Raw genomic sequence first — 19,395 nt, forward strand, 5'->3', positions numbered from 1 at the left:
ATTTGAATATCTTTTAAATTAATATTTTAAACTCTTGAGAGAAGACAAACTACCCTTACCTGGTGAGATTCAAAGTTGAATAACTTCAAATGTTCTAATCTTTGTTCCAAAAGTTTTTGTGTATATATGAAGAGTGTAAGTGAGAGAGAGAGAGAGAGAGAGTGTGTGTGTGTGTGTGTGTGTGTGTGTATCTATAAGAAGTACTATCTAGCAGAGGCAGCTATGTGGCTCACTGGATAGAGCGTTGGGCTGGGAGTCAGAAAAGGCTGAGTTCAGATCCTGCCTCAGACACTTAACTAGCTGTGTGATCCTGGGCAAATTACTTAATCTGTGTTTGCCTCAATCCACTGGAGAAGGAAATGGCAAACCACTCCAGTATCTTTGCCAAGAAAACCTCATGGATAGTACTGGCAGCCGTGGTCCATGGGGTCACAAAGAGTTGGGCTTGTTTGAAGAGCTGGACGACAAAAAATGTGAATATAGTTTCTAAAATAATAAGTAAAATACTAATTGAATAAAGCAGTACATACATGTATGAAATTCATCATCACAAGCATGCAGAATTTTTTTGACCAAGACTGATTCAAGAGCAGCAAGACTAAAAATATAATACTATGAACATAATAACACTCCCTTTTCTCCTCCCTCTCCCCAGTGATTACATCACTAGATGCAAAAAAGGCATTTCTTTCATGAAAATTCTTTGAGAAAAAGGTATGAGAGGGTCTTTTCCTTAGCTCAGTAAAAGTACTTATCTTAGTAAGAGTCAATATAATACTCAGTAGAGGATCTCTGGGAGCAGTTCCTCTAAATAGCTGGTATAAAGCAAGTATGCCCACTTTCACTATTATTTCAAATGAAATAATATTTATAAAGCACTTAGTACAATGCCTAGTGCATGATCATCTTAATAAGTGCTTACTGCCTTCCCTCCTCCTTTCCTCTAATTATCTTTTGGGTTTTTTGTTTTTGTTTTTGGAGACTGGTTCTCTCTTTCTCAGTCAGACTATATAAGTACAGCACCTTTTCTGAGGCCCAATCCTGCTACTGATTGTCATGGAACTTATCTTGCCATATTTTCCCACCTGTATTGGTTCACCCCTTCTTGGGCAGCCTGGTGATCTTTCCAGGAGCTCATCATATTGCTATGGTTTGTGGGATCATCTGACCCACTTAATGACTTCAGCTCAGAATCCCCAAATGCAAGCATTCCACTAGCCTCAGCCTTCCTAGTAGCAGAAATTACAGGTATGTGTTACCATGTCTGGCATAACTGCTTTTACTTGACATAGTTTTGGAAATACTTACAATTTCAACTTGATGACATCATATATTTAGAAACCCTAAAGATATGAATTAAGACATAAACAATAGAAGAATTTAGCTGTCCCAAGAACCAGATTAAGCTACAAAAATCTTTTGCATTATTTAATACCAATAAAGATCAATAACACATGACAAATATTGACAGCTCTAAAACTAAATCACTGAAATAAAGATATGAATAATTGGAGGGACATTTGTTTTTCGTGAGTGAGATTAATATAATAAAAAGACATTCCATTCCATATTAACTTTAATATTTAATGCAATAACAGTGCCAAGAAGTTCATTTTTAGGATTGGATGAAACCACAATGAAACTTTTTTGAAAAAAATAAATGGTCTGGAATATCAAAAGAATGCCAGAAACAAAAATCCAGTGAAGTTTTTTGCCTTGCTCTTGTATCAGAGCATTTATCAAAATTCACTTCATCCTAGGAAAAGAAGAAAGAATAAGTTATTGTGATAGAATAGTAGCCAGAAATCCAACCAAATGCATATAAAATATTAGTGTTTGATAAACCCAATAGTATTTTTTTACACTAATGAACACTAGCTCAGTGAATCTGCGCTGTATGGTAGATTTTAAAACGAACTCTAACAAGCCTACAAGAAAATAGAATATTATGTCTGTCTTAATTATGGAGGAGAGAATACGTGGATCACTTTGCTTAATTGGATTTTTTACCAAGCTTTCACAACTCCTTTCCATTTTTTTATGAGGTGATGTTGCTCATAATCTTCAATTGCAGATTAACTAAATTAAATTACCTCTTCAATTTGGATGTCTTTCATGACAACCTTGTTTGAATTTATTTAGTATTTTTATTTTTTCCCCAGTTACATGTAAAAACAAATTTTATCATTTGTTTTTAAAACTTTGAGTACCAAAATCTTTCCCTCCTTCCCCAATTGAGAGAGCAACCAGATTGATGTAGGTTATACATGTATAGTCATGCAAACTATATCCATAATAGCGATGTTGTGAAAGAAAACAGGAAAAAAAACCTCAAGAAAAATAAAGTAAAAAATGTATGCTTCAATCTGTATTCAGACACCATCAATTCTTTCTCTGGGGATGGACAGCATTTTTCATTATAACAGAGTTGTCTTGGATCGTTGTTTTGCTGAGAATAGCTAAGTCATTCACAGTTGATCATCTTACAATATTGCTGTTACTTTGTACACAGTGCATTTCATTTTGCATCACCTCATGTAAGTCCTGATTTTTCAGAGAGCATTCTGCTCATTATTTCTTACAGCACAATAATATTCCATCATAATTATATACCACGATTTGTTCTGCCATTCCGCAGTTGATGAGCATCCCCTCAACTTCCAGTTCTTTGCCAGCAGAAAAGAGCTGGTATAAATATTTTGTATATATAGGTCCTTTTCCTTTTCTTTTTTTTTTAATCTCTTTTGGGATACAGACCTTAATAGTGTATGCATGGTTTTATAGCCCTTTGGGCATAGTTCCAAATTGCTCTACAAAATGGTTGAATCAGTTCACAACTGTAAATTAATGTCTCATTTTTCCCACATCCCCTCCAACATCTGCCACTTTTCTGTCCTATTAACCAATCTAATAGGTATGAGGTAGTACCTCAGAATTGTTTTAATTTGCATTTCTCCAATCAGTAATAAGTTAGAGCATTTCTTCGTATGTCTATAGATAGCTTTGATTACTTCATCATGACACCTTTGTGCACCTGGTGAGCATGGCTTCAAATTTTGTAATTTGATTTCAGACCTCATTGCTCAACTGAACCAATTCTTTTTAAAGTTTACAGTGATTTGCTAAATCTAATGGTCTTTTCTCAGGCCTAATCCTTTTTTACCTATGTGCCACATTTGTTATCATTCACCACCCTTGCCTTCAAGGTGACTCACTCCTCTTTGGCTGTTCATGACACGACTTTCTGCTGCTTTTCCTCCTATGCTTATGTCCCAAGTCCCTAGCATAATGCATAATTGCATTTTTCAGTCAGTTATATGATGGTAAAGGTGCAGTCTGCTGTGGAATATCACATATGAAATACCATCTCATTACTAATGGTATACTCTTTAAGGATAGCTATTATCTGTGTTTAGGTTCCCCTCATAAAAATTTCATGTATAATAACCATATAAGTCAGTATATTTAAAATCTGTTGTTTGCTTTTTTTTGGCTATTAACAAGGTCTAAAAATTTTCCCCCCTCACCTTTGATACTTTCTCCTCCAGTGACCTTGTGAATCAGTTCCTGAACATTTAAAATTACGTCTCATCTATTTGACATTCAAAGTCTTTTACATCCTGGCTCATTATACGTTATTTATAGGATCATAGATTTAGACCTGGCAGGTACTTTAGAGGCAGAGTCTAAGCCCCTTATTGTACGGAAGTTCAAACTGAGACTGAGAGAAGTAATTCATGGTCAAACAGCTAGTCTACGTCTGAGGCAGAATTGAAATTCCTGACTCCAAGCCCATTGCTTTTATTCATGGTACCACAAAGCTGCCTCTGGGTACTGTAAGTTGTGACTCAGCCAAACTGAATCTCTTCCTGTTCTTCCCACAATGGCACTCCGTCTCCCATCTATGTATGTTTGCACCGGCCATACCCTTTTTCCTAAGGAACCCTTACTTTAAGACTTAGCTGAAGTATCACCTTCTACATAAAGCCTTTGTTAATTCTCTCAATCACTAATATCTTCCTTCCATAATTATTTTATACTTACTACCTCATATTTATTCAGAGGCAGGACCCAAAATCCTAATTTTCCTGGCTCTGGTGCCAGCTTTCTAGCTACTTTACCATGGTCCCTTTCCTCTGACATGTACTGATTGCGTGATGCTAGAAGAATCACTTAATCTCTCCATGTTCTAGGAAGGAGAATTCTGCAACAGGCAGATAGGGTGCTGTCTTTTTTTCTGTAGAGTGAGTGGTCTCGTCAGAGGGTTCCCTATGTGAGTTATAGCTACAGTCCCTTTTATTGATTTTGTATTTTTCTGTGGTGCAAATGACTTAAATACTCCTAATATCCCATGAAGTTCCACTCCAAAATATTTTACATATCTCTTTTAAAAACTGATTTGCCCCAAAATTATGAAGTTCTTCAGATCTCATTGAGGGGCAGCTTGGTGGTGCAGTGGATAGAGCACCGGCCCTGGATTCAGGAGGATCTGAGTTCAAACCCGGCCTCAGACACATAACACTTTCTAGCTGTGTGACCCTGGGCAAGTCACTTAACCCCATTGCCTATGCTTAAAAAAAAAAAGATCCATTTAATGAAACACAGGTTGGTGGTTGATTATTGTGGCTATATGAGCTATTTTTAGCTACAAGATAATTTTTTTTAAAGATAATTCTTTAAACACACTTTTCGTAGTTGCTTTTTGTAAACAGAAATAAGTTTTTCTAAGGAAATACATGATCTTTTTTAGAACAAGGCTATTAAACATGAAAAGACTTGACAAATGTTTATACATTTCAGGTTCATAGCACAACATTGACTCAATCATTTAATTTTTCAATTAGTGTACAAAGAAAAATGAGTTCTATAATGTAGGCTTCCTATATCAGTTCTCACATTCAGTAGTTTACCTTTTGATATGAAGAGTCCCCCCTTCACACTTTTCCCCAGTATTCTTTAAAAGTACCATATCTACTTTACAAATAATAAAGTAGTGAGATTGGGGTTGGGGGAGGAGATTGTCCAGCAATTATGTGTTATAATCTATATATCCTATTAATAATCCATATTTGTCATGTGATTGGTTTGCCTCTGGCCATCCCCTAGTACTAGAGGTACAGTCTTGCATTTTAGCTAGGAGTAGAGTAGTAAATATTAAAAGTTCCCTCTTTCACCCCTCCTTCACTTCCCCTGTTACCTCACTCATTAGGAAAAAGTTTATTGTCACAATAATTACAGCTTGGCAAGTAGTCAACTTGTGATTATTGCAGTTGGCTAGGTGCTTGATCACTGGAGGGTGTTTTTGGTTACTAAACAGATGTATTTTGTGGTAAGTTTGCCTTTTGACCTTCAATTAAAATGAAAAAATGCTAATATGAATAATTTTCCTTGTGTGAATGTTCAGAAAAAAATGGAAATGGCTCATGAAGTCTATACCCTGCCTTCTGATTCTTTTTCTTGTCTTTTTAAAAAATCTTTCCCCACTTTCCTGCTATTAGTCCTTCGAACATAATTTTTCTTTTTTCTTCATATTCCTTACAATTTCTGTCTGCCCAGATTTGGGATATCACTCTCTTTGATTTCTAGTAGTTTTTCAAAGGGAAAAGTAGAACACGCAATAAAAGTCTGATTTGAAGGGATAAAAATGGCTCCTTTATTTGTGCTTCTTAATTGATACCTTCCTTTTCTTTAAGGATGCATCATTGATAGTTGTTTCTGTTATCTTATTTGAGGATCCTTCTCTAATTCTGTCCTGTAACTTATAGTGTGATTTATAGGAAGTTTCTCAAAAATAAAATTTTAATACTCTATCATTTTTAAAACATCTGTGTTTGAGGTGTTAGAGTATGGTTCATCGAGAATGGAAAGTTGTTTTTTTTCCTTCACTTAACCCAAACACAAAGAAGTGTGATTGGTTACTTATAAGATTGACTTAAAACTTCAGATGATGTCATATTAACCATAAGAGCTCTTTAAGTGAGTCAGAAATATTAGGTCTATATTAGAGTGTGTATTTGGATTCATTTGTTCCAACATTTATGTCACATTTCATAAGCTTTTATGCGTTCCTTTGCTGCCATGACTTAATTCTTTTTTGTTGATTGTGTTCTATTTTTTCTCATTCCCATGTTCCTTAAAGGTGGAGGAGTTGTTGTTGGCCATGGAAAAGGTAAAACAGGAGCTAGAGTCCATGAAAGCAAAGTTGTCTTCTACTCAACAGTCATTAGCAGAGAAGGAAACTCATTTGACCAATCTTCGAGCAGAAAGGAGGAAACATTTGGAAGAGGTCTTGGAGATGAAGTAAGTGCTTATAATTTAATTCATACAAATACTTGTTAGAAATCTTTTCTGATATTGCTTTTATCTTTTCTTATCATTGTTCATCAGCTCTTAGAGAATTACAAAGTTTTAGAGGTGGAAGGGATGTTAGTGGCTATATAGGCGAACCTAAAAGGAAGCCCCACTATAAAATACCAACCTTAATCTGTGTTTGAATACCTCCTGTGATGGATTACCTCCTTTCTCCCAAGGCACTCTATTCCACTTTTGAGTGGCTTTAATTGTCAGAAAATTTTTCCTTACCACAAGCTTGAATTTGCTGCTTTGAGATTTGTATCCATTGTTCCTGGGTCTGCTTTCTTGAACCAAGCAGAGAAATCTCTCTTCTCCATGAAAGCTGCTTCACATTCTTGAAGACTTCTGTCAGATCTCTTCTCCAGGCCCAAAGTTCCAAGTTCCTTAACCTGACCTCATATAACGTGCACTCAAGGTCTTTTCAACATCTTCATTGCCCAGCTTATCAATGTCCACCTTAAACTGTTGCTCCCAGAACAGAAGACAATACTTCTGGTATAGTCTGACCAGTAGAGGGAATAACTATCACTTGCTTATTTCCTGGAAATTATATGTCCCAATGCTACCCAGAGTCACATTAGCTCTTTTGTTTGTCGTGTCACACTTCTCATATTGAACTTCCATTCCACTAATAGCTCTGTATCTTTTACTGATAAACTGCTAACTATGTTAATTCTGTTCTATACAGTGCACCTTTATATCTTTAAAATTGTGTGGTCACTGAGAGAATCTCTTGTCCAGAAAGCTTTATGAATAATGAACCTATACCAATTTTTTCCATCATTTCAGTTACCAATTTCCCAAGGACAATATTGTCATTGTTAGCTGATTTACCTGTCTTACTGATGATTCTTGACTATTGTAATATTGATATTTCACATCTCTATCACATTTTATGGGTGCGGATTTCCTTACATACTAATGCACATTTGTACAGTTAATCCTTACAACTACTTTTTGTTTTCGTTTTCGTTTTTATTTTGGAGGCAGTGGGGATTAAGTGACTTGCCCAGGGTCACACAGCTAGCTAGTAAGTGTCTGAGCTCAGATTTGAACCCAGATCCTCCTGACTCCAGGGCCAGTGCTCTATCCACTGCATTACCTAGCTGCCCCCCTTACAACTACTTTACGAATTAAGTAGTCTAAATATTTATATTAATGTTTTCCAGATAAAAAAATTGTATTTTAAATTTAAAAGTTCAGTATATTTGTAAATTCAGTCTTCAAAATCTATGTCTAGGGTTTGTTCCACTATGCCTTGCTACTTAATCCTTGTTAATGCTAGATTTAATGCTTGGCAATCCCTCCTGCTTCCTATGTTTTAATGATCTTAGATATGGTTTTAAAAAATGGAGTGGTTAGAGAGACACTATCTAAAATGACTGAGGGAAATCATCCCAGGTGTCAAGCGATTAGAGACTGGAAGAATGTGTCAGTTAAAATAAATTCTTGTTGTTGGAGTTAGCTGATGGGAAATTCTCAGCAAAGACAAATGAAGCATATCCCGTGAGGAAGAAGCAGCTTCTTGTTCTCTGTTCTATATGCAAAAGCCATCAGGTGAGAGAATAATCCAGCATGAGTCAGAGGAAGAGGAGGCTGCTGAGAGGTGCTGATGAAGCTGTTTATTAAACTGACCTAAATAATGGAGAAGTCAGCTGTCTTCTTCAGTAGTTATTTATGTTTTCTTAATCCCCATTTTTTCTATACCATTAATATCTGTGATGTTTTTTCTAACTTCCTCTCTTTGGGATAACCCCAAAAATTGATTCCTCAGGCTCAGCAGTTGTGTCATTTCCCTCATGGACTTGGTCTGGTCTAGCCACTCTTTACTGTCTATGTTTTCTTCCTCATGATGCACATCAAATACAGTGATATTAAAGTCCAAGTGTGATTCTGCTTTTGTTAATGGAGAAAGTTTGAAATTATATCAGAGGAAAGTATGAAAGTATATTTCACTTCTGGTCAGTTTTGTCTGTTCTTGGCAAATCTAAGGCTAAACTAAACTCTAGAAAAATACCCTGTTTTGGAATGTCCTTCTCAGATTTGGTGAAGGAATGAGATATAAATGGTGTGGGTAGAGGATGTGATCTTTTTCCCATCTCTGGGTTTTATGATTGTAATTTTTCAGCAATATTTTACAAATAAATGATTGCCCTAGATTTGGAGAGTTATTCAACTATTCAGTGTGGTGGTAAACTGAGCCTGACAGTGGTTCATTAGAAACATTTTTGTTGTTTAGCCAGGCCTCAAAAGAAAAGGAACATTTTTATTGGCAGGGCCAGCATTCGTTCCCCTACTCTTTGTGTTGTGGTTGCTTATTTTATTTTTTTTGTTATTTAAAAAATATCATAAAACAAAAACTTAGCTAAATGGAAAGAAACAATTTAGATTATGTGGTCTGCTACCACGAGATCTGGATGAGTCCCTATTCCTTAATCCTTCGTCCAGGTTTCTGTTGCACTCCTACCCGTTGCAAAACTATATAACTTAACAAAATTATACTTTTTACTTCTAAGAAAACATTTTTTATTGACCTATAAATTTGACTATCCTGAGAGTTGGTGTGGGGAGGAATATCTCTCAGGTGTGTGTATGTGAGAATCATAGCAACTTAAAATGATGCATCTTATATCCATTTTTCTGACAAGTAATTGAGCTGAACCACCATGTCAGGTGCTTGTTAATATATACATAATGGATACACATTCATGTTGTCCTGTCTGTCTCTCCATATTTATCTTCTTTTTCTGGAATTGTTTATGCCTCTCAACTTGATTCTTTTCTCTGTCTTCTGAATCTTATAGCTAGTCAGCAAGTACTATTAAGCATTTACTGTATGGCAGGCACTATACTAAACTCTGAGGATACAAAGAAAGGGTCAGGCATGGTTCCCACTTTGAAGGAGTCCACATTCTAATGGGGGACATAACTTGCATATAACTCTGTAAATAGAAGATATATACAGTGTAAATGGGAGGCAATTTGAGGGAAACCATGGGGAAGTAAGAGTGGGCTAGGGAAAGTCTCTTGTAGATTGTAGAGTTTGAACTAATTCTTGAAAGAAGCTAGGGAATCAAGGAAGTGGAGATGAGGAGGGAAAGTATTCCAGGTATGAGGGACAGTCAAAGAAAAGGCACCATGTTGGAGTCAGGAGGGTGAGTGTCCCATGCAAAGAACAGTAAGAAGGCCAGTGTTGCTTGATCATAGAGTGTGTGGAGAGGAGTCCAGGCTAAGACTGGATAAGTAGGATGGGACCAGATTATGAAGGACATAAAAGCCAAACAGAACTTTTCTGTGCTTTGTCAGAACTGGAATCCATACCAAATGTTAGAGTGATGGCTTCAAGGAAGTGAGCATAGCTCTAATCTTCATTCCCTCCCCTTTTTGGGGGGAGGTGTCACCTGACCATTTCTGATATTTTTATAACTCGGCTTTTTTTCATTTTGATGTCTAATGTTGAGCTTTGGAATTTTCTTGTTTTCTTCATTAAATTTTACTTATGTTCCATTTATTCAGGGCCAGATGTCTGCATAGTAGGAGGAAATGGATTCATTTTAGAAACTATCTCATTAGCAGAAATTGAGTGTTGTCTTTCTTAGATAAAATAATCTAGTTAAAATGCAATTTTCTAAAGATCTCATCATCTAATCATATTTTTAATCTCATTTTCCTTTCCATTGCCCTGTATGTCAGTGAGGTGGAAGAGAACATGCATTTATTAAACACTTACTATGTACCAAGTACTGTGTTAAGTGCTTTGCAAATGTTAACTCATTTTATTAAATGAATGAATGAAAAATAACTTAATATGTAGGAAGAACTGTGCTAAGTGCTGGGGGTACCAATAGAAAAGTAAGACAGTCTTTGCTCTTAAGGAAATCGCATTCAAATAGGGTTGGAAACACGTATAAGAGGTTTCATTTGCAAGTGTCAGTGATCCTTCGGTGGATGGTTATACATCTTTTTTAGTGTCATTCCATTAATAAAACCATATGCATTTCTGATATTCAACTATTTTTCAGTACCAGTGACTTAGGTGAAGAGAACTCTCTTCTGGGTGTTTACTTGAGGCTGTTGAAGAGATAGTTTCCAAGACAATCTAGTGGGTATACTCTGGACTATACATATTAATTACTAGAATTACAAAAGCTTTGATATGGTCAGCCTGCCAACTGTAAATGAACTTGGAGAATTTTTTTTCTTCCCCATAGTGTCTTTTCCATTTTCTCAATCTCAAACTATGAATTTATCGGCTTAGACAAAATAATTGTTAATGACCATGTAATTTATTAGTAATATCAAGCAATAAAGAAACATGGAAAACATTTAGAGAAGATATAGGTTACAATGTAGCTGTCCTCCAGAGTTGCCTCTGTGCTCAGGGAGAATGTGGAAAAGAGCAGTTCATGGGACTTTAATTTTACATACCCTTGGGGCAGCTAGATGGCACAGTAGATAGAAAAGTGGACCTGGATTTAGGATGACCTGAGTTCAAATCTGGCCTCAGACACTTGACACTTACTAGCTGTGTGACCCTGGGCAAGTCACTTCACCCCATTGCCTTGCCAAAAAAAAAAAATGACATGCCCTTACTTACTACTAGTTAGGCTTGGTCCCTGTTCTAGTGTACTCTGCCGCTACCTACTTATCTTCTCTCCTCTGTTCCGCAATCTATTTGTGATGCCTCACATGATAGCAGAAAGTTCATTTTCAATACCAGTGGAAGCCCAGAGTCACTGGAAGCAAGCTGTCAATTAATTGTCCAATCCGGAATTTGTTCAACTTTGTGAAGATCCAGCAAAGAGACAGAGTCAAGAGGTGGAGGGAGAAGTAGTAATTTTGCCTGACCTCCCCCAAAACCTCCTCTACAATGACCTAGAAAGTGCTTAAAACTGAATTCTGAGGAGGAAAGACCAGAAAAAGTCACAGTGAGTCATTTTCCAGCCCAGTAAGGTAGGTGTGTAGACAGCTGGGGTGGGCAGTTCCCTGGGAGCACAGCACAGTGCAGCAGCATTTGGAAGCTACAGTAGGGAGCAGCCCAGCACCCAGGAACAGTAAAAAGACTAAACAGCTAGGCAGAAAAAGATGCCAGGGGACCTCTGTACTAACACTGGGAGGTATAGCAAATGCCATCTGGCAACTCTGTTGTCTATTACCCAATTCTGGGTCATGATTCCAGGGTGGAGAGGAGCTGTTGTGGTTATGAGGAGCAGTAGAGGCCTTTCCTGTGTAAAGAGCAGAAAGCAAGTTAGCTATGTGGCTCTGATCCTAAGAACAAAGTGGAAACTCAGTTCTCTTTAGCCCCACACATATGAGGGCAAGAGACCCAAACCAAGGTGGGACCAATAGTTCAGTCACTCTGAAATTGCAGAACAAACCTACAGGCTAATTATGATTGAGTCTAGTAGCAATCTACTGAAACTCAGTTATATACAGGCCAACAGACCAAAACCTGGTCAGGAATTTTCAGAAAGTAGACCAAGAGAGTAGTGAACATACTCCCTAAATCATACCGCTTGGAAATAGCAACAACTTAAAGGCCCCTAAACTGAGCTGTGAAAGCAGCAAGAAAGACAAAAACCCAACCTACCCCCCCACCCCTCCACCCCCTGCCAACACATACCCCAAGAGTGAGCAGAAGCTAACACTTTAAAGTCCAAAGTTAAGGAGTAGACTAGGAAAATGAGCAAACAAAAAGACAACAGGCACAAACACAAAAGAAGATAGTGATTTGAAAACACTGAAAAGCAAAGCTTCAAAGAAACATGCAGATTGGACACAAATCCAACAGTTCTTAGAAAAGTGAAAGAGATATTTTTTTAAAAAGAGCAAAAAAATTTTTTAAAAATCAAACAAGAATGGTAGAGGGAAAATTGGGAAAAGAAATGACCACTGTACTAGAAAATTGTTAAAAGAGAATTAACAACTTGGTAAAAAGAGCTACCAAAAAAAAATACTTTCAAAATAACTCCATTGACCAAATGATTAAAGAGGTACCAAAAAACAAATACTGAAAAAAATTTAAAAATCAGAATTTAAAACCAGAATTAACCATATGGCAAAAGACTTATTAAACCTCCTAGAAGAAAATAACTCCTTAAAAATTGGAATTGTCCAAGTGGAAGCTAATGACTCCATGAGACATCAAAAAACAATAAAAGTCAAAAGAATGGAAAAAATAGAAGAAAATGTGAAATATTTCATAGGAAAAACAACTGACCTGGGAGATAGATCAGGGAGAGACAATTTAATAGTTATTGGACTACCTGAAAGCCATGAACAAGAAAAGGGCCTAGACCTCATGTTTGAAAAGAAAATTGCCCAGATATCTTCAAACCAGAGGGCAAAGTTGATATTGAAAGAAGCCACCAGTCACTTCCTGAAAGAAAACTCTCAAAAATATTATCCAAAATCTAGAATTCCTAGGTAAAGAAGAAAATAATGTAAGCAGTCAAAAAGAAGAGTTTCAAATGTAATGGAACCACAGTAAGGATCACACAAGATTGGTGGCTAACACTATCTTGGAATACTATATTCTGAAAGGTAAAGGATGTAGGGTAACAGCCATGAATAACCTACCGAGTAAAATTGAGTATTAAATCCTGCAAGGGAAAAAATGGATTACTTAATTAAGTAATGAACTTTCAAGTATCTCAAATCAAAACCACAGAATAGAAAATGTGACATTTAAACACAAGACTTAAGAAAAAGGTAAATATAAGGGGGCAGTTAGGTGGTGCAGTGGATAGAGTACCGATCCTGGAGTCAGGAAGACTTGAGTTCCAATCCAGCCTCAGACACATGACACTCACTACCTGTGTGACTCTAGGCGAGTCACTTAACCTCAGTTGCCTCACTAAAAAAAAAAAAAGAAAAAGAAAAAAGAAAAAGGTAAATATGAATGAGAAGTCATAAGGAACTAAACAAGGTTTACATTCCTATAAGGTAAGATGATGCATGAGAAGTTTATCATCACTAGGTCTGTTTGAGGGACTCTGCTTAGAAGGCATGAGTATAATTCTGTTACGTTTGGATGATCTCAGAAGATGAATGTAAGGGTGAGAAATAGGGATGCATTGGGAACAAGGGAAAGGCAGAAGAGGAATGTTGGACAATGTCTTAGATAAATGAGGTATGCAAAAAAGTATATATGATAGAAATATAATTATTTCAATAGAAATAATACAATAATATAATAGGGGAATTGACAGGGACAGTGGGCAACACTTCAGCATCACTCTTCATTGAAACTGATTTAAGGAGGGATGAATATACATATACATCCATGAAATTAATCTTATCCAACAGGAATGTACGAGAGAAAGTAGTTAAGAGAAAGGATGAGAGAGAGAATTTTTAAAAAGCATACTAGACCTCCAGAGAATATTGAATGGGAATAGAAAGATGTATACCTCTTTCTCAGCAGTGCATAGCACAATCACAAAAATTAACCATAAAAACTTCAAAAACACATGAAGAAATGTAGAAATATTAAATGTAGTTTTTTCTCACCGCAATGCCAAAAATAAATCATTCAATAAAAGGCCTTTGAAGCATAGATTAGAAATTAATTGGAAACTAAGTAACCTATTCCTAAAATGGGTCAAAGAACAAATTATAGGAAGTCAATAATTTCATTAAAGATAATGACAGTACTGAGCAGCTAGGTGGCACAGTGGATAGAGCTCCAGTCTTGGAGTCAGGAGGACCTGAGTTCAAATATGGCCTCAGATACTTAACACTTATTAGCTGTGTGACTCTGGGCAAGTAACTTAACCCTGATTGCCTCACCAAAAAGCAAAAAAAAAAAAAGATGACAGTGAGACAGCATACCAAAATTTATAGGATGCAACCAAAGAAATACTGAAAATTTTTTTATCTCTAAATGTTTACACCAATAAAGAGAAAGAGCAGATTGAGTTGTGCGTGCAACTAAAAAAAAACTACAAAAACAACAAATTAACCCCACGCAATTAAACATGAAAATAAAAAGCCTGAAAATAAAATTGAAATAATAATAGCTAAGATTTATATAGTGTTTACTATGAGCTAGACTCTGTGCTAAGCACTTTACATTTATTATCTCATTTGCTTCTCACAATAACCCTGAGAAGTAGGCACTATTATTATCCCCATTTTGCAGATGAGGAAACAGGTTAAGTGACTTGTCGACAGTCACACAGCAAGTAAGTGTCTGAGGCCAGATTTGAACTCATATCTTCCTGAGTCCACACCAGGCAGTCTGTCCACTGTACTACCTAGCTGCCCCTAAAAACTACTGAACTAATAAATGAAACTAAGAGTTACCTTGGGGAGGAGAAGGAGAGACACAGAAACTAAACAGTAAAATACATTTAGCAATGGCTACTTTGATTTAAAAAAGAAAACTGGATTACCAGTATCAAAAATGAAAAAGGGGAAATTGACAAGCAATGAAGGTGCAATTATAAAAAGTATTATTAGGGGCTATTTTGCCCAACTTTATTCCAATTTGGTTGCATCCTATAAATTTTGGTATGCTGTCTCACTGTCATCTTTTTTTTTTGCTTTTTGGTGAGGCAATCAGGGTTAAGTTACTTGCCCAGAGTCACACAGCTAATAAGTGTTAAGTATCTGAGGCCATATTTGAACTCAGGTCCTCCTGACTCCAAGACTGGAGCTCTATCCACTGTGCCACCTAGCTGCTCCGTACTGTCATTATCTTTAATGAAATTATTGACTTCCTATAATTTGTTCTTTGACCCATTTTAGGAATAGGTTACTTAGTTTCCAATTAATTTCTAATCTATGCTTCAAAGGCCTTTTATTGAATGATTTATTTTTGGCATTGCGGTGACAATCTAAATGAAATGGTTGAATATTTGTTCAAAAATATAAATTGCTCAGATGAACAGAACTGAAAATAGAACCCTGTCTAATAAAGAACCCATAAATAAACTTCATTAGAAAAAAAGAACCCAGAATCAGATGAATCTACAAGCAAATTGTACCAAACATCTAGAGGACAATTAATTCCAGTTGTTATTGATTATTCAGTTAGTCATATCTGACTCTCCATAATCACATTTGGGGTTTTCTTGGCAAAGATATTGGAGAGGTTTGCCATTTCTTTCTCCATCGTATTTTACAGAGGAAAAAACTGAGGCAAACAAGGTTAAGTGACTTGCCCAGGATCACACAACTAGGAAGTGTTTGAGGCCGTATTTGAATTCAGGTCTTTCTGACTCCAGGTCTGGCACTTTATCTACCTGGCTGCTACAGTTAATTCCAATATTATATAAACTATTTGGAAAAAATCAAGAATGAGTCCTGGCACATTTCTTCTGTGACATTATTTTTTCTTGATACCTAAGCCAAAAAGTCAAACAGTGAAAGAAAACTGTAGACCAATTTCTCTAATGAATATTGATGCAAAAATTTAAATAAAATACTAGCAATGAGATTACAGCAATATATTGCAATGATGATATATGATGACCAAGATTAATTTATACCAAAAATGTAAGGGCTGCCTCTGTATTAGGAAAACTATAAGCATAATTGACCATATTAATTTTAAAAAACAACAAAATTATTGTTTCTGTAGATGCAGAAAAAGCTTTTGACAAAATAAAACTAAAAGCAAACATTATTTCTAAGGGGAATAAACTAGAAACCTTTTTAGGTGAAGCAAGAATGTCCATTATCACTTTTATTATTCTTTTTTTTTTTTTAAGCCATTGAGGTTGAGTGACTTGCCCAGGGTCACACAGCTAGTATGTGTCAAGTGTTTGATCTGAGGTTGGATTTGAACTCGGGTCCTCCTGACTTTAGGGCCGGTGCTCTATCCACCGCACCACCTAGCTGCCCCCTACTTTTATTGTTCTTTATTGCTTTAGAAATGCTAGCTATAGCAGTAAGACAAGAAAAATAAATTGAATAAACATAGGCAATAAGGAAGTACAGCTATTACTTTTTAAAGATGATATAATTGTTTACTTAGAGAATCCTAAAGAGTCAACTGAAAACCTAGATGAAACGATTTACAACTTTCTCAAAGTAGCAGGATATAAAATAAACTCACACAAATCATTGGTATTTCTATATATTACCAACAAAACCCAGTAGGAAGAAACAGAAAGAGAAATTATGTTTAAAATAACCACAGAGAATATAAAATAATAAGAAGTCTACCTGCCAAGGTACACACAAACTCTATGAACACAATTAACAAAAATAGGCTTCACACAAATACAGATAGACCTAAATGTAGAAATATTAATTACTCATGGGTAGGCCAAATCAATATAATAAAAATAACAATGCTACTTAAATAAATCGACTCATTCAGTGCCATACCAATCCAACGACCAATGAATTTCTTTGTAGAGCTAGAAGAAAAACCCAACATAATTCATCTGAAGAAACAAAAGGTCTCCGTTATCAAGGGAATTAATGGGAAAAAAAATGGGGAGGAATGGGGCCTTGCAATACCACATCTCAGAGTGTATTACAAAGCTGTAATCATCAAAACAATTTGTACCAGATAAGGAAATAGAGAGGTTGATCCTTGGAGCAGATAAGGTACATATCATACAGACGCCAAATGAGCACAGTAACCTAGTGTTTGTTAAACCCAATGACCCAAGCTATTTAGACAAGAGCTCAGTATTAGACAAAAACTGCTAAAACTGCAAAGTAGTCTGGCAGAGACCAAAATTTCACACCACATACTAACATATGCTCAAAATGGTTATTTGATTTAGACATGAAAGGTGTATCAGAAGTAAATTAGTAGGGGTGGCTAGGTGGCGCAGTGGGTAGAGCACCGGCCCTGGAGTCAGGAGGACCTGAGTTCCAATCCAGCTGCAGACACATAACACTAGGTGTGTGACTCTGGGCAAGTCACTTAACCCCAATTGCCTCACTGAAAAAAAAAAAGAAAAAACAAGAAGTAAATTAGTGAAACATGGAAGAAATTATCTGTGAGATCTAGGGATATGGGAAGAGTTCATACCAAACAAAAGATAGAAAGGTTCACAAGAGGTTAAATGGATAATTTTGATGACATAAAATTAAAAAGTTGTTCACAAACAAAACCAATACTGCTAAAATTGTATAAAAATAGCAAATTGGGAAAGAATAATTACACCAAGTTTCTTTGATGGAGGCCTCATCTCTCAGAAGATATAGAGAACTGAGCCAAATTTATAAGAATAAGAACCGTTCCCCAGCTGATAAATGGTCAAAGGATATGAACAGGCAGTTTTCAGAGGAAGAAGTCAAAGCTATCTATCAATAGTCATATGGAAAAATGTAGTACATCACTAATAATTAAGGGAAATGCAAATTATAACTACTCTATAGTGCCCTGTCACACCCATCAGACTAGCTAACATGACAGAAAAGGAAAATGAAAAATGCTTGAGGGCATATGGGAAAATGGATACACTAATGCACCATTGATGGAGTTGTGAACTGGTGCAGTCATTCTGGAAAGCAATTTGGAATTATGCCCAGAAAAATATTCAACTGTGCATATCCTTTGACCTAGCAGTACTGTTACTAGTTCTGTACTCATATGTACAAAAATATTCATAACAGCACTTTTTGAATTGGCAAAGAATTTTAAACTGAGAGAATGCTTGTTATTTGGGGAACGACTGAACAAATTATGGTATGTGAATGTGATGAAATACTTTTGTGCTATGAGAAATGATTAACATAGATAGTTTCAGAAAAACCTGGGAAGTCTTATATGAAATGTGCAAAGTAAAGTGACCAGAATTAGGAGAAAAAATTATACTGTAACAGCTATATTGTAAAGATAATCAGCTGTGAAAAAGTTAGTGATTCTGATCAACACAGTAAACCCACTATAATTCCAAAGAACTCATAATGAAAAATGCTATATATCTTCATATAGAAAACTGATGAACTCACAAAAAAGATTGAAGCATATTTTTTTCTTTTCTTTTTTTCTCTGAACATTAGGTAATGTGGAAATTTGTTCTGCATGACTTCATATTTGTAATGGTTTTTATATTGCTTGCTTTCTTTATAGATGGGGGAAGTAGAGAATTTTGAACTGAAAATAAAGTAAAATTGAATATCTATTTTTAAACAGTCCTACAGATTTTCTGTGATTTCATTAAAGGTATAGCATCCATCTCTGTGTTTTTGAATCTTGGCAACCTGGGACTATAATAGCAAAGAGGAATAGGAGTAAGTTTTGATTCCTTTGGGGACTGTAAATCTTGTACTCTTAGATATAACAACTGAGCCCATTGTGAAGCCATCACTGTCATGATAACAATCCATGCTGACTTATTTCATGACAAAAGTCAGATGATATTTGAAGCTTAAATTTGTGTGTAGAGATTGAACATTTGCGAGTTCCAGCACGAAACATTTTTACTTTCCATTTTCTGTTATTTCTTCTCTCCTCTTTTCAATTTATAGTGTCTACTGTCTTCCAGGCACAGTGCTACATGCTTTACAATTATCTCTTTTGATCTTCACAACCCTGGGAGGTAGTTCTTTTTATGGCCCCCATTTTACAGATGAGGAAATTGAGTCACCCATCTAATAAGTGTCTGGGGCTGGATTTGAACTCAAGTCTTCTCACAGGGCTCAGGCTGTGTCTGCTGCATCATCTGCTGCCCTGAATATGTACTCACTTCTTTATTTCCATAAAGAGTTCATAGCCTATGTTTTCATTTTTACCTAATTAGACCGCTACTATGCCAAGTCCTTTATGCAAAGAATCAGTTTATATAATTCTTTTCATTGCTGCTGGGATAGGATGGATTAGAATAATTGGTCCACGGACTGCATTGAATTAGATGTATCAGAATTATGATGAAAAGATATGTTTATCTCTCACCCTCTTGTCTTCCTTTTAAATATTATTTGTCATAAAAGAAGACTATAGCCTTTCCCTTAATATTTGTGTAGGATGAGTCATTGCTTCCTTCTCCTTAGTACATTCATATTCATCCAGATGTTTTTTTTTTAATCTTATAAAGGTTGCTTTTTTTCTTTGCACTTTTTTTCTCTTAA

At 35.9% G+C, this 19,395-nt stretch overlaps 1 protein-coding gene across 10 annotated transcripts in view; it reads left to right on the forward strand.

Moving 5' to 3' along the window:
* ERC1 (ELKS/RAB6-interacting/CAST family member 1) overlaps nucleotides 1-19,395 on the forward strand; it is a 342,335-nt gene that overhangs the window by 175,622 nt on the left and 147,318 nt on the right. For all 10 annotated transcript variants that reach the window (XM_078156089.1, XM_078156085.1, XM_078156087.1 and 7 more), the window contains one exon: nucleotides 6,140-6,300. In XM_078156089.1, coding sequence (XP_078012215.1) covers nucleotides 6,140-6,300 — 161 coding nt within the window. The remainder of the gene's footprint in view (nucleotides 1-6,139; nucleotides 6,301-19,395) is intronic.

The sequence above is a fragment of the Phascolarctos cinereus genome, unplaced genomic scaffold, assembly GCF_003287225.1.
Source record: "Phascolarctos cinereus isolate Bilbo 61053 unplaced genomic scaffold, phaCin_HiC Scaffold_1;HRSCAF=81, whole genome shotgun sequence".
NCBI lineage: Eukaryota > Metazoa > Chordata > Mammalia > Diprotodontia > Phascolarctidae > Phascolarctos > Phascolarctos cinereus.